General features: G+C 45.6%; 2 protein-coding genes across 3 annotated transcripts; one reads left to right on the top strand and one right to left on the bottom strand.

Annotated features, from left to right (window-relative positions):
* Window positions 1-713: 713 nt before the first annotated feature.
* On the top strand, window positions 714-4,039 carry LOC136491909 (potassium channel KOR2-like). The gene is made up of 8 exons (XM_066488113.1): window positions 714-884; window positions 2,226-2,306; window positions 2,411-2,509; window positions 2,680-2,901; window positions 2,980-3,168; window positions 3,374-3,449; window positions 3,531-3,825; window positions 3,943-4,039. The coding sequence occupies exons 1-8, from the start codon at window positions 714-716 to the stop codon at window positions 4,037-4,039; spliced, it is 1,230 nt and encodes a 409-aa protein (XP_066344210.1).
* Window positions 4,040-4,435: 396 nt separating this feature from the next.
* Window positions 4,436-9,791, bottom strand: LOC136493060 (uncharacterized). 2 transcript variants are annotated; one of them, XM_066489092.1, is made up of 7 exons: window positions 9,403-9,791; window positions 9,194-9,284; window positions 9,027-9,093; window positions 7,685-8,018; window positions 6,138-7,172; window positions 5,796-5,945; window positions 4,436-5,216 (listed from the first exon to the last, which is right to left on the bottom strand). In XM_066489092.1, exons 1-7 carry the CDS (start codon window positions 9,427-9,429, stop codon window positions 4,782-4,784), a joined length of 2,139 nt encoding a protein of 712 aa, XP_066345189.1. In that variant the 5' UTR covers window positions 9,430-9,791; the 3' UTR covers window positions 4,436-4,781. The 2 variants fall into 2 exon arrangements, with proteins under 2 accessions (XP_066345189.1, XP_066345190.1); XM_066489093.1 differs by having other exon boundaries at window positions 7,685-8,004.
* Window positions 9,792-15,647: the final 5,856 nt, after the last annotated feature.

Genomic DNA, 15,647 nt, shown 5'->3' with positions numbered 1-15,647 from the left:
CAATCGGCATCCGGATGCCTGGGAGAGGATTGTGGACATGTGGCTCAGCCAGGACTAGAAGAAGGAGCATGATGAAGCATGCGAGCGCTGTTTACTGATGCAAGGAGTACCACACCATCAAGGCAGCCGCAACCTCTCTGAATTCTCAGAAGCTTGGGTAAGGCGAAACCATTTCTCTAACCTAACACTCAATTCTACAACAACTCTAACAATGTTATTGTCTTTCTCGCAGTCGGCATCACATGGTGGCCGCCCTTGTGGTCACCTCAAGGCATATGCCTTGTCCCACTTGGGCAAGGCGACGCCCGCCACCGACTGGACCCCGGAAGTCCCTGCCGAGTCGTTCACCAACGCCAGCATTGCCCCTCGCATCTCTGCGTACACAGAGATGGCAAGGTCAGTCCACGGGCCAGACTATGACCCGACCACCGAGGAGCCGCTTGATCTAGAGCTCGTGATGAGGGTGGGGCAAGGTAAGAAGCACGGGCGGTTCTGGCTTGGCGACGGTGTCCTCGACACGACCTCCGTTCCTCCGCTGCACCAGATCCGAACAGCGAGCACGAGCTCAATGCCGGCCATACGCCAGCGCCCGACCGTGGTGTCGACACTCCAGGTAAGTGTTCTCTTCCATTCCTAGTTCTTTGACTTTTACATACCTTAGCTCCGCAATCTTGAAACATTGGCGTCAAATGTTGCAGGCACAGCTGTAGGCGATGGAGGCCGAGCGGGAGCAGCAGCGACAGAGGTTGACAGCTTTGGAGGCCGAGCAGGAGCTCGAGCGGCAGAGGCTGGCAGCTTTAGAGGCCAAGCAGGAGCAGGATCAGCGGCAGATGGCAGAGGTGCTCTCCTACGTGCGGGGTCTTGCGATGACCCAAGGTGAAACGGTCCCATAGTTCCTGCTCGGTCAGCTGCAGGCTACACCTCCACCTCAGCTTGATTCTACTCCGGTGAGTATGACAAATATTTTAGTTTCTCTAAATGTCAAACCTAGTGAAACCTAGTGAAACCTAGTGCTAGTGGTGATGGTGGTTGGTGGTGGTGGTGGCGTGGTCGTGGTGGTGGCTGCGTGGTTGGTGGAGGTGGTGGCGTGGTGGTGTGGTTGTTGTTGGTGGTAGTAGTGGTGTGGTTGTGGTGGTGGCGTGGTGGTGGTGGTGGTGGTGGCGTGGTGGTGTGCTTGTTGGTGGTGGTAGTAGTAGTGTGGTGGTGGTGGTGTGGTGGTGGTGGTGGTGTCGCGTGGTTGGTGGTGGTGTGGTCGTGATGGTAAAAAGTACATGTAGTGCTTGGTTATCTATTTATGTTGTCTAACATGTTCTGCATCTTCTTTGTTTGTGTAGCGTCAGTCGGCGGCGTCGAACAACCCTAACCTTCTCCTCGTCAACTCCCCAGGATTGCACGCGGCGCCTTCTCAGCCCGGACCGTCGCTATGACCAGTTTGGCGCCTCCTATGCCTCTTGCTTATGTTGCTTGTCGAACTTTACACTTGTGGTTGTCTATGTGTCGAGATTTGTTTGTGACTTCAAACTTCGAGACTTCTATGTGATGTGGATGTGAATTATGTGATGTGGATGTGGTTATTGATATGTGGATGTACATATTGTGATGTGGATGTCATATATATGTTTATTTGTTGACTGGAAATGCAAAAAACAAAAAAAAATTAAAACTGGCTGTGGCTTTGCCGAGGGCTATGGTCATGCCCTCGGCAAAGCTGGGAATACTGGAACACACAGAATCCCAGCTTTGCCGAGCGCATGACCATAGCGCTCGGCAAAGAGGAAGCCTTTGCCGAGAGCTGAGCCATAGCTCTCGGCAAAAAAATGTCTAAAAAAAAATTATCAATATTCTTTGCCGAGAGCTCTTCTGACAGACGCTCGGCAAAGTTTTTTGGAAAAAAAATTCAGAAATTCTTTGCCGAGAGCTTGCTAAGGCTCTCGGCAAAGACCAACTTTACCGTGACCTCTCGCCGTCACGGCGAAAATTTTTGCCGACGGCCGGCTAACCCTCGGCAAATCCTTTGCCGAGAGCCCGAGATGCGGCTCTCGGCAAAGTAGCCTTTGCCGTGAGGTACTGTGCCGACCGGCCTTTGTCGAGAGCAACTCTTGGCAAAGCCTTTGCCGAGGGCAAAGGCTTCTTTGCCGAGCGTATCCGGCCCTCGGCAAAGAACCTCGTTCCAGTTGTGAAGAGAGCTTCATTTGAAAATATTGAACTTGTATTTTGTTTTGCAGATGTCCCAGACACTGTATCTGGACATGGTTTCAAGAGTGCACCTGTTCAATGGATGCTCGGAAGACTTCCTTAGCCAGATTGTAAGATTTATTTGCAAATGTAGCAGAAGCTTCTTTCATTTGTAATACAAAATAGAATAGAACACGCATAGTATTCCATTCAAATCCTTACATGATCCTTTCAGGTGGTAAAGTTACATGAAGAATTCTTCCTCCCTGGGGAGGTTATCTTAGAGCAAGGCACTGTGGTGGATCAAATTTATATTGTGGCACACGGATGCTTGGTATGATTTGTCAACAGAACTTTTACGCCCATAATTCTATTGTCATTTTTCAAGAAAAAAAAAACATGAATTATGAGAAAACAGAACTGAGCTGCACCACTGCATAAGCAAAAACAACTAACCTTCAGTCATCCTAATATCCTATATACCCCCGTTTGCGACTGTTGCAGGAAGAGGTGGCCACTGGAGAAGGTGGATTATCAGAGATCATCTCAGCGCTTCTGCCCTATGACATCATCGGCGATGTCTCTGTAGTGTGCAGCGTTCCACAGCCACACACAGTCAGGGTCTGTGAGCTTTGTAGCCTCCTGAGAATCGACAAGCAGTCCCTGACCAGCATCCTGCAGATTTACTTCAAGGATAGCCGTCAGATGTTGAGCAACCTACTCAAGGTAAGCATGTCAATCAAAGAGAGTAATGTTTTTTCGCAGCCCGGGCCAAAATTTAGCTTAAAACAAATTGTTCTGTAGGGGCGAGCAACCGAGTCCAAGGGGAAGCAGCTGGAATCAGATATCACGTACCTGATATCAAGGCAAGAAGTAGAGCTGGTCCTTGGAGTGAACAATGCCGCTTACCATGGAGATTTGTTCCGTCTGAAAGGACTGATCAGTGCAGGAGCAGATCCGAGTAAACCCGATCACGACGGAAGGACTGCACTGGTATGTGAACTCTCCCATACTGTAATTACTATTCCGACTGCAACATGAAGCACATTTTTCTTTCTGAAGATATGGGCTAGCTTGGCTAGCAACTAGCATAGCTTAAATTACTTCCTTCTTTTGCGGATAAAACCAAGTGTAAAAGTAAAAACATATGTAATTTTAGGAAAAAAAATAGTCGATTTACCAAAATCTCTCCTTACAGCATGTTGCTGCGTTAAGAGGATATGAAGATATCGTCAGGTTCCTAATTCAGCGGGGAGCCAATGTCAACAGCATAGGTATGCAGGAAAAATGTTTTGTAAAGTACACATTCTTTTACCTGTACATCCTATGATAAACAGCCGTATCTGAAACTGCAGATACGTTTGGGAATTCACCATTGCTGCTAGCACTGAAATCAGGACATGAGAGGATCACCTCTCTCCTAGTGAAGCACGGTGCAGCCCTGAATCTAGAAGATGCCGGAGGGTACCTGTGCAGGGTCGTCACGGACGGCAAGATCGTCCTGCTCAAGAGGCTGCTCAGGTTCGGCGTCGACCCCAACTGCAAGAACTACGATCAGAGGACGCCGCTCCACGTCGCTGCTGCCGAGGGCCTGCACCTCGTCGCCGGCATGCTCGTAGACTTCTTAGTAGATGTTCTGGCCAAAGACAGGTGCGTAGCAGTAATTATGCGATTCCCGTAGAAAATCTGCGAGATTTATTTTCTTATTTTTTTTCTTTTTTGCTAAATGGAATACATTCTTTGACGCAATGACATGGCTGCATGCAGGTGGGGAAACACGCCGCTGGACGAAGGGCGGAGATGCAGCAGCAGACCACTGGTCAGGATTCTAGAGCAGGCTAGGACTGTTGCAGTCACGCAGTGATCAAGATCATGCTATATCACCCAGAAATCTTTCATCCTGTGTTCATGTGGGAACAGCTGGCAATGAAATATTCTTTGTTGGTTGATGAAATCATCCGTCTGACCGTCTCCAAATGCATGTCCCAAATTCTCTGTAGCCGAAAACAGCAGAGGAAATAACGGTTTCCTTCGAAATTGGATAAATCCGGACAGCAGATGAAAATACTTACTGCACCCATGAAACTAGCGTTTTCAACCGATAGTAACAAGTGCAATTTTGATGACCTATTCCAACACGATACAACATTCAAGTTATAGATAGATGCACCTTCAAATTTCACAGCATATGGTTGAGTTGACAGTGTTTTCAGAAAGAGGGGCACGACTGCACAAGCAATACCGCATACATTGTTTTACATAGAAACAGATTTAATCTGAATCCATAATGTGGAAAACTGAATGGTGTGGCGATTACAATAGCAAATACTTTGCATTCACATGACATAATTTTGGATAAATTATGAACCGGAATATACAATCCACTGATCTTTATGATGAAGACGTGACACAAAAGACTACAAAGGCAACTAAATTTAGTTGTTTGTCCTAATTATCTCATATCAGAGTTTAGAAAGGATTTTGGTTGCAGTTGCAACAAGTTGCTAGCGAACAAAATCTTGTTACACTCGAAACCTTTGGTCAGTTCAGCACAACTAGCTGAATTAATAGAAAATGGAACAATGTCAGCCGCAACGATTACTATATCAGCATTCAATCCGAACCGAACCACTCTGCGTCGAGATGAACTTGGGCTTCCTAATCACCTGCTCCAGGCACTGTATGATATCCCCTACCTGGAAATCATCACAATCCTGAATCACCAGTCCACAGTCGTTACCCTTTTCGATTGTCTCTGCATCCTGCTTCTCCCGCTTCAGGGACGCACATGGACCCTCAAAGACGACATCTCCGCTCCTCAACAGTCTCATGGTTCCGGATTTGCTGAAGTGGCCATCAGTTATACGGCAGCCAGCAATTTTGATATCCGATCCTTTTGACTTGCTGCGCCCTTTCAGCTCAAATATGTTCAGAACCTCAGCCTCACCTGAAACCTGGGTTTCAGCAGTTCCCGGTGCCTTCTCCACAATGGCCCTTCCCATTTCCTCAAGGAGGTGATAGATGACCTTGTGAAGCAAAACCTAAAGAATAAACATTATCATGTCAGCTAAATAAATTCACTCAGATTATACAAAGATTACAACTGAGCATATACAAACAAATTAAATCAGTCCGTGGAACTCCAGTAATGTGTATAGTGGTCGTTGATACTTCAGCAAATGGAAGTACAACGAGACCAACAGGTTGGATCCCATTTCACGACAATCAAAGCAACACATGATGTGACCAACAATAGCAAACCAGATTTGCAATACTTCAACAGATAATTGCCTCTTTGTGAAATGATACTGATTAGAAATGAAGTATGTTTTCTGGGGAAGACTCGAGTTAATGTTAGAATAAATGCATATGAGGTGCTGAAGCAATACAACAAGAAGCAAGCAGATTTGAAGCTCAGGCTATTATTCAAATCCAGAAAGTAATTTCCATGTAAGATTAACTAAAGTTCTATTTTCCAAAATGGATGGAACACTTAGCCAAAGACGCACTGAAAGTCTGAAACTCAATGACAGCATAGAACTCAAAGAAACAAAACAAAGTTTCTTGAAGCATATAATCACAACTAGCATTAGGAAAGTAGTGATTCATGAACATGGTACCTTTATGTTGGCTCTTGCTGCTGCTTGAGTGATAGTACTAGGTGGACTGCGAATGTTGAAACCAACTATATATGCTCCACATGCTTGTGCCAGATCAATGTCATGCTGACTGATTGGGCCAACACCTACATGAACAACATTCACGAACACCTGCAGAGGACGTACTATGTATTAACTTACAAACTTATAATCAAAAAAAAGATGGCATGATGTAAACAGAATAACCAGCAAGAGATTCAAACTGCCACTTGGGAGTTTAACTTAAGAACGGGATAGTGTCATATTGTGTGACACTAACTCCAGAAGAAGGAAATAGGGCATTAAATCTCTACGAGAAAATACCTGTGCACTATTAAGACTTCGTAAAGCATCTGTGACAGCTTGAACACTGCCTTGTACATCAGCTTTGACAATAATGGGCATTTCAACTCTTTCAGGAGTCTCTTCTTTAATTTCTAGCTCCTCTGCCATGCCTTCATCAATCTTTCGAAGCCTGTCTTTCTCCTGCTGCTTCTTCCGCCCATGACTAAGCATTCTTGCCCTTTCCTCTGAATCAACAACTACAACATCATCCCCAGCCATTGGAAGGCCCCTTAACCCCTCAATCTCAATAGGCATTGCAGGTTTTGCAGACTGCGTTATATTCCCTGCTGTGTCTCTAAGAGACCTAATTCTCCCCCACTCTGCCCCCACAACAATGTGTTGCCCACTAACTAATGTGCCATACTTGACTATAGCTGTTGCCAGTGGACCCCTGCCCCTGTCCACCCTTGCCTCCACCACAAAAGCCTGAGCAGGGCCATCTATTCTGGCTTTCAGGTCCATCATCTCAGCTTGAAGGAGTAAAGCCTCTTCCAATTTATCCAAACCAGATTTTGCTACTGCAGAGATTTCAACAACCTGCACATCCCCACCCATATCCTCCAAAAGTAAACCTTCTGAACCAAGTTGAATTCTGACCCTCTCAGGATCAGCTCCAGATTTGTCACATTTGTTTATTGCAACTACAATAGGAACATTTGCTGCTTTTGCATGAGACATAGCTTCCAGTGTCTGAGGCATAACACCATCATCTGCTGCAACCACAAGGACTACAATATCTGTAACAGCAGCACCTCTAGCCCGCATGGCACTAAAGGCAGCATGTCCTGGAGTATCAAGAAATGTGATAGATGCTCCTGAAGGCATCTCAACAACAAAGGCACCTATATGCTGAGTGATACCACCAGCTTCCTTGGCAGCAACAGATGTTTGACGGAGAGCATCCAAAAGTGATGTTTTACCATGGTCAACATGTCCCATTACCGTTACAACAGCAGGACGTGGTTCATTCGTGCCTTCACCAGTGTGCATTCTTCTGGTATTAACACCAAGTTCCTGAGCAAGAAGCATAACACAATGGACTCTTATTATAAGAAACATAATTTTTCTAGCGATACTTGAAACGTTACATCATGGCAAAACTTGCCAGAAAAATGCAGAAAATGGAAATATGCAACATAAATGAAACCTGACATGTGTCGGTTCAAATAAAAAAATAAAATCAGTAGTAATGCATAACTAATTTTGCTATTGCCGGCTAATGGAATAAACCACTGCCACAGCCTGCAATATTTCACATTTTCTATATCATTTGAAAGAAAGCACCAAATAATATAAGCTTAAACTGTTGCAGATGGATTATAATAGAATGGGGGCAAAGGTATGCTACTGATCAATCTGCATTTCAAAGATAACCAAGTTTGCTAAGCAGACCTATCTCTGCGACATAGGATGTAATGAAAAGGAGTGAAGACATATATCTATAGCCCATTTCTAGTATGCCTCAGCAATTAACAGATAGAAAAATACCAGTTTATGTAATTTGAAGAGAGAAAATTAAGACATACCATAGCAACCAACTCAGCAAGATCAATGCTGATAGAGTCAAACTCAGATTCAACCTTTTCACCAAGATCTGCAAGTATGCCTTGAAGTGTACTAACATATGCACCAGTTCGTTTAGAAAGGTCAAGCAAAGTCATCCCATCAAAAATCTCGACAGTTTTATCTGGTAACGATTTGATAGATGTCTTCGGTTTTGGTGCAATATATGGTGCTTCTACAGGAGGTTGCGTTCTATTTTCTTTCTTCACTCGCTTCTCCTTTTTGGGAGCTTTCAGACCTACAACATCCTCCCTTTTCCGACTCCATGCTAACATATAAACACCTGCATGAAAATTCCTATAAAGAAGATGGTATAGTCACCTGACATATGAAACCTGAAATCAACATAAAAGTAACAGTAGCAAGAATCCTAGTAAAATGGTGCCAAAACTTCAATGTTGAACGATTAACATCAACTGTTTCAAAAGACAAACAAATAAATGAGACTAGAAGGATAAAGAATGAGACAAGAGCAAACTATGAAATCTGAATTGAGTAGTTACCAAGGAAAATAAATTGTTCATTTGTTCAACCATAATGTTAATCATTGTGATCCACATTTGTTAAACCAGAACAGTACCCTATATCATAAACTCAAAGGTTGATCATAAGAGGACAAGAAAAATATTCATGTTTAAAATATGCCATGTAAGCCAGCTCAAAATACAATAGAGCATCATGCCTTGAAGTCCATTTATCCAATCTACCTCTAAGTTTTCTCTTTAGAGAGATGTTAGCTTCAAACCACCCAACAATCTTCATGATCTAAAACAATCAAAAGTTCACATCCATGTGCTCATCAGTCACATATATGATTTTTAAGAATCAGAGATAAACCAAAATATGAAGCACTACCATGACATGTTTTCAGTGTTAACAAGTGTGGTGGAATTCACATACTTATCTAGCACCAAATAAGATATTAGTAGTCGCATACAACGTGTCAACACAGCATCTATATAAATCAAGTGTGAAATTTGAACAAAAAGGAGCTTCACCGATGAGTATCACATCAACTTACTTTCTAAATTTGCGGTCACATGAAAGGTCAAACAATATGAGATGCAAATTGTTGCATACAAAGGTTGCAGCCATCAGGCACCACTCAGAAGTTTGGAAGATTAACAATAAAGTCAAAGTAAGTTCCGTCCACAGAGACGATTTTTGATGGATCTAACACACTTTAACCCTTTTCTAATAGAACCAAACAATTATTTGAAATACATGTGTTGGATGCTTCATGTATGTCTTGAATAGTTGCAGAACATGTATAGGTAGTCATGCAAAGCACATATGTAAACGTACCTGATAGTGAAATGGTTAGAGGGCATACAACTAGCAGAACGTTTGGGCCTATCACCGTGGTAGACCTCTGCATTTTGGAAGCCAAAGCAGATGTAACTCCAATCCATAACTTTATGAGAGATTTCCACTGAAACATGACAATGAGAGCGAGACTATGATCAACTTACGGGCCAGATTTCCGATTGTTCCACTGGAGAAATGCTTTTTGACCCCATGATCCTTACGGAACGCCAAATTCACAAGACCCGTGTGAAAATCCTGCAATACGCAGACGTCAGCACGGAGGCCACAAGAGCTTATGAATGGAAAAATCGAAGGGAAAATCGGGGCTCCGCACGCGCAAAGGCTAAGCCCTCAGTTATTCGTTCCATCTTACCTTCCTTCGCAGCATCCGCCACGCCATTCCTCCGGCCCCGTCGGCACTGACGAGCTGTAGCCCGAGCCCGGAGGCGTCAGATTCAGGCAATCGAGGGTCACGCTCGTTGGGTTGGTCTGGGGACGCCGGGGTATTGGAGCCGGCGGTGCTGTACGGGCGAGCGACGGCGCGAGCGAGCGCTGTGTGGGAGCGGCGGCGGCGAGGGAGAGGGCAAGCACGACGTGGGAGAGCGGCGACGCAGGCACCAAGTGCGGGCGACGGCGGCGTGGGAGAGGGCAAGCACAGCGTGGGAGAATGGCGGCGCAGGCACCGGGTGGCGAGTGGCGGCGGCGGCCTGTGCGAGCAGAATCGCGCGAGCGGTCTTGGAAGGGAGGACAGGAGGAGAGAGATAAATGCAGGTCGTATGGGCCTAGGCCCAAAACGGTGTCTTCCTCATTTTTTCCTTATTAAAAAATATTTTAAATATGTTCAACTTAATCTCAAAAAATATGTTAGACTTAATTATAACCAATATTATGATTAATTGATGCAAAATTATGTACAGGGACACTTTAGACATTTGGTATCTTTCGTAGAAGGGGGCACCGGTGTCCGGAAGTCGCCAGCCAACCGAACCGTAGGCTGGCGTCGTAGCCCACCAATGGGACCATCTCAGCATCCCGCGTAAAATAGAAAACTAAAGGGGGACCGAAGCGCTATCTGCCTGCGTAATGGAAAGGGATAGCGTCCGCTCGCCTCCACGCCACAATCCCCCGGCACGTCCTGTTCGTCGGCCCCCGACGCACCCTCTTCGCTAGCCCTCGCTGTGCCCCCTCCTCGGTTTAAGAAGGATGCAAGGCAGCAGAAAAGGCGAGGAGGAGACACCAAGGCAAGGCAACTAAAAGCGAGAAGGAAGATGCAACACCCGATCTACTTTTAAAACATCCAGATACAACACTTGCAACATACGTTTGAAGATAGATGTAACATTTAAAACATGTGTATGAAACACTTGCAAAAAAACTTAAAAACAATTGCAACACATACGCAACATTCAGATAAAATGTTTGCAACTTATATGTAAAACATATGCAACATCCAGATAAACACACTTGCAACATACGTCTAAAAAACAGATAAAACATTGGGAACATACGTTTGCAACGTACGTGTACAGCCATTGCAACATAGCAACATCCCAATCTACTTTTACAACATTCATACGAAACGTTTTGCAACATACCTCTGAGACATATGAAACACTTGAAATATACGTTTTTAGCGCAAGCGCATTGTCACTATGCTGTTTGGACGAATGAAGCTCATCGTTGTGGAGATCAACACCGGCGCAGAGCTCGATGTCATGGAGTGCGCGGAGGTCGCCGGTGCGGAGCTCGTCGACGGCACGGACCACAGCAGTGGTCGTGGCAGGTGGATGGAGCGTAGCCACGACGGGAGGCGCAAGTACGAGCCAGAGGTGCGCGGCTCAGGCAAGGGCGCCGCCGGCGAGCAACGCGGGCAAAATCTGTCCTGCGACCGCGAGCGGGGACGCACAACACAGAGCGCGCGCGAGCGACGTGGGCGAGTGGATGAAGATGAGCCATGAGATCCGGATGGGAAGTCACGCAAGTGACGCGGGTGAGTGGATGAGGATGAGTAAAGTTCGGATGGAAAGTGACATGACGAACGCCCAAGCCATATCATTATCGATTCCAAAAGAATAGGAGGAGCCATTTTGCCAAAATATTTTTCTAAAGAGCTTCAGCTCCTTCAAAGAAGCTCCCTCTTCAGAGAAGTTAGAGTCGAAGTTATTTTTGGAGGAGCCGGGCAGCAGCTCAATAGGGCCTATGGCGGCTAAGAAGAATAGGGACGGAGAAAGGTTTGGGCTTTGGAGCTGACCCTGGAGCCCTGGACAAAGAAGAAAAATACTTCCTCCGTCAAAAAAAGCAATTGTGGGACCAAGCGTGTATACCATGGCAGTTAGTGAAATTACCAAAATGCCCTTGTATATAGTTAATGGACCTATGTAGGATTATTTAAGAAGGCAGGAATGTGTGGAGGTGATGGCACCACTACACCAGGCTTGTAGGATTGTATTTTTTTTACAAAATTTGAACCGTAGGATTGCTTTTTTTTACGGAGAGAGTAACAAAAAGAAAAATGTAGGGCGATCAGGATCTTCTGCCTGTGGAGGTGCGGTGTCGATGTTTTACCACCGATAGCCTACCACGGGTTTCATCTCTATTTAAGTGGCTAAGTTTTTACATTGGCTCGCCACGCCTAACACAACCCTCCTCCTTTACCAGGGCTTGGGACCTGCTATGCTGTGACACCAAAGGCGCCCCACCATAGGCGGATCGAGTTCGGAACGATGATATACGTGAGAGATTAGGGGTAGCGCCAATTGAAGAAAAGCTTGTCCAACACCGGTTGAGATGGTTTGGACATGTGCAACGGAGACCTCCAGATGCACCGGTGCGTAGTGAAATCCTAAGTCAGGATAGTAACGTGAAGAGAGGCAGAGGAAGACCGAAGTTGACTTGGGTAGAGGCAATAAAAGGAGACTTGAAAGGATGGAATATACCCAAAGACTTAGCCTTAGATAGGAGTGCTTGGAAGACAGCTATTCATGTGCCTGAACCTTGATTGCTTCTGTTGGGTTTCAACTCTAGCCTACCCCAACTTGTTTGGGACTTAAAGGCTTTGTTGTTGTTGTTGTTGTTGTAGCCTGCCACGGGGGTACCCGGGGTAGTATGTTCGGGCTTCGGCATATGCTGAACTCGATGGTTAACGCAAGAGATAGTCGATTTATCCTAGTTCAGGCCCTCGATCGTAGATCGAGTAATAACCCTATGTCTAGTCGGCGTTAGCCTTTGCGTTGGATTGATTGTGAAGTATTGTGTTGTACAATTGCTCCCTCCTTCTCTCAGGAGCCCTACCCTCCTTTATATAGTCAGGAGGCTAGAGTCCTAGTCAGTTTACAATGAGATTTCCTAGTAGGATTACTGAATAGTACTACTACTAAGATTACATGAGAAGAATCCTAGTTGGACTAGATCTTCTCTCTCCCTTGTGGGGTATCCTGTGGGTCCCGCATCGACAAGCCCCCGAGCACTTCATGGTTGAGCTCTGAAAGTCTCATTTTGCTCCTTCAAGTCTTGTTGAGTAGGAACAAATGTCATCCGAGTGCTTTCTGGAGTGAAACCTTGTAGCGCTTCTTGGGACCTTCGAGTGGTGAGTGCTTTTTTAAAGAAAAAGTACATCCATCTGGTTGTTTTTTGAAGAAAAAGTACATCCATCTGGTTGTAGCCCCCAAGCCTCTTGCTATTTGGAACAAGGAGCTGGAGGATCTTGTCTTGAAGTTATTCTGTTTGTTCGTTGAAGTTTTATCAAAAAGAACTCGAATATGGCTCGTTCCGGGTTCTTTTTGTCGCTTGAAGTGGTCTGCGTTGAGGAAGTCTTTTGGTGACGTGCGCTTTTTCGAAGAAAAAGTGCACTCACTGAGTGTAGCCCCCGAGCCTCTTGCTATTTGGAACAAAAAGTTGGAGGGTCTTGAATCTTTATGTTGTTTGAAAATTTGTGTTCTGAAGTAGTCCCTGAGAGTTGGATTATGTCATCATCTGAGTAGTTTTGCGGCATCTTTCCGAAGCAGCCCTTTAGTCTTGGATTAAACCATCATCCGAGTAGTTTCACAGCATGCAGCCTCCGAGCGTATATCCTTGTTGTTTTGTTCAGGAAGAACTCGGATGCGAGGTCTTGGCGTATTCTTTGATAGTCTGCTGTTATCAGATGTAGTTGTATGGTGGTGGTTGAGTGTAAATGCCTTTTGTTCATGGGTTGTACTGTGGTGGTATATTCTTCCGAATATGCCTGTCTTCGAGTACTGTTCCCTCTCGCCTGAGTCATCCATTATTGAGTCCTGTCTTTTCACTGTGTCCTTTGTTAGGCTTATTTCGTTGGTACTCCTAGTCCATGTGCGCCGCTCCTTTGATCTATAAATACTGTCCCAAAGTGCTTGTTTTCATCCATTGGACATTCTGTTAAAACCTTCGTGGTCACGAACATGGTAGTTTGTGAAGTAGAGCAGCCCCCGGGCATATTTTGTAGTTCCTGTGTGTCTTATCGTAGCTGGAGGAAGTCTTGTGATAGGGATTAGAGGTAGGCTAATCCCACGACAGCATTGTGCCAGGATGTACGTGGTGGTAGTTGGAGGAAGTCTTGTGATGTGGGCTTCGTTCCTTTATCTGGCAGTTCTGGGTTGATCCTCGTCGCCTGTCCTGAGACTGTCTAGTGCAGATCAACACCATATCTAGCATCACATCGGTCTTGGGTAGACAGATGCCCGCCGGCCTTCTCTGCTCCATGTTGTCTTGTCGTGCTGTCGATTTCCGCCTTGGATGCACTATGTCCGTCCTTTGAAGAAAACAATGTAGCCGATAGCGGTTTGTCCTTCCGAGTAGCAATTTGGGACACGTAGTCATTCCAGAGCCTAGTCATGTCCGTGTTCCTCTTTGCTACTTTGCTTTTCGTGGTGCCGAGTTCGTTGGGTCTTGTAAGATTTGTAATCTTCTATTTTTGAAGTCACTTGTAATGGAACGAATCTTGTCTTCTGAGTTGTCCTTTACTTTTCTGCTGTGATCCCTATCATTCATGAGATTACCGAGTTCTTTCTTAAATAACCAGGTTCTTTTATTCCTTGTGAGGTAGCCCTTCGTTTCTTCCTGTTTGACGGGTTGTTCTTGTAGTGATCTAATAACCCTGCCGTGGTGCTGGATGGATAAGTCTAAAATCTGCCCATTGGATTGTACCGTTGTGTGGATTTGTGCCCTCCGTCGTTTTAGCGGCGTTGGTAAATGGACCGTTGCATTCTCACACGGTATTTTAACGGGCCTGGTGGGCCATTTCTAACGCTGTAAAATTTATTTATAGACCCTTCGTCATCTTTTTCTTTACTGCCTTTCTTTTGCCTTTAAACCCTAGCTCTTAATCATTCGCCGTCGCCATTGCCGCCGCCGTCCTTAGCGCCACCATCTAGCTTCATCTTCCCTAGTACCTTTTTGCTTCCGCTAGTTCATGGGTAGGAAGAAAATCGCGAGCAAGTCCCAGGCGACCTTCGTGGACGAGGAGTCATCCCTTTCTTTGATCGAGAACCAAGAGTTCGTGGCAATGAGGGCTGCTCAGAAAGTTTGGCTGGCTCCAACAACAAGCGAAGATCAGCTGCGCGAGCTCGTCAGCGATGGCTTGATCCAAAGCAAAGTCATTGCTGAATGGAGAGTTCTGGGTGAGCATCGGGTTCCTGCTCCGGGTCCTGGTGAGATTGTCCTCTTCATTTCCTTTGTCCGCGTCGGACTTTACCTTCCTGCTTCCTCCTTCCTTCATCAGTTTCTTGGTTATTTTGGGGTTAGTCTGAACCATCTAACCCCTAATGCCGTTCTCCATCTTTCCATTTTCGTTCATCTCTATGAAGCTTTCCTCGGAATCCCTCCTTCTCTATCTCTTTTTCGCTATTTCTTCCGTCTAAAACCTCAACCCCGCCGCGAAGAAACCAGCGTTCTTGGCGGTTGCGGGATTCAGTTTCGCCAAGGTCTTAAGATTAAGTTTTTTGACTATGACCTAGTCGATTCTGTAAAAGATTGGCATGCCCACTGGTTTTATGCTGCCAATTTGATCCCTTCCCTTGTCGTCCACTCTGGATCTGGTCCTGTGGTGAATGACCGATGGGACAAGAAACTTGATTCACCTATTGAGATTCAAGTGATCCAGCCACTCCTTGATAGGATTAGCATGCTGAAACAACAGGGTTTAACCGGTTTCGGTATTGTTTCGAGTTTTCTTCGTCGCTGAGTTCAGCCCTTGAAAGAGCGGAAGCACCTTGGCTTCGAGTATTCTGGGGCCGAGGATCCTTCACGCATGGTCCCAGCTCTTGAGCTGACCGATAAGGAGGTACTCGAGCGTCTCCAGAAGATGCTGAAAGGAGTGAGCGTTATTCCTCCCGCTGTCTCCGAGTTCTCTGCCAACAACCCGCCCCCAGCAGTGAGTTGTTTATCTCTTTGTTTGGATACTTTATATACTCTTGCTGCATCCATTTTTGCTTAGCTTTTCCTTGTCTTACTATTTTATCCTTTTTCATAGGAGCTTGGGCGGAACTTTGTTGACCCGATCCCCTCTTGATGTTCTCCCTACCGTGGCGGAGACTGGGGATAAACTTGCTGGAACTTCTACAACTAGTAAGTCCCCACCCTCCACAGTGCTTCCTGGAGTTTCTT

This window comes from Miscanthus floridulus, chromosome 11 (assembly GCF_019320115.1).
Source record: "Miscanthus floridulus cultivar M001 chromosome 11, ASM1932011v1, whole genome shotgun sequence".
Classification (NCBI taxonomy): Eukaryota; Viridiplantae; Streptophyta; class Magnoliopsida; order Poales; family Poaceae; genus Miscanthus; species Miscanthus floridulus.
Note: the sequence above shows the minus strand (reverse complement) of the source record. Positions and strands in the feature narration are given on the sequence as shown.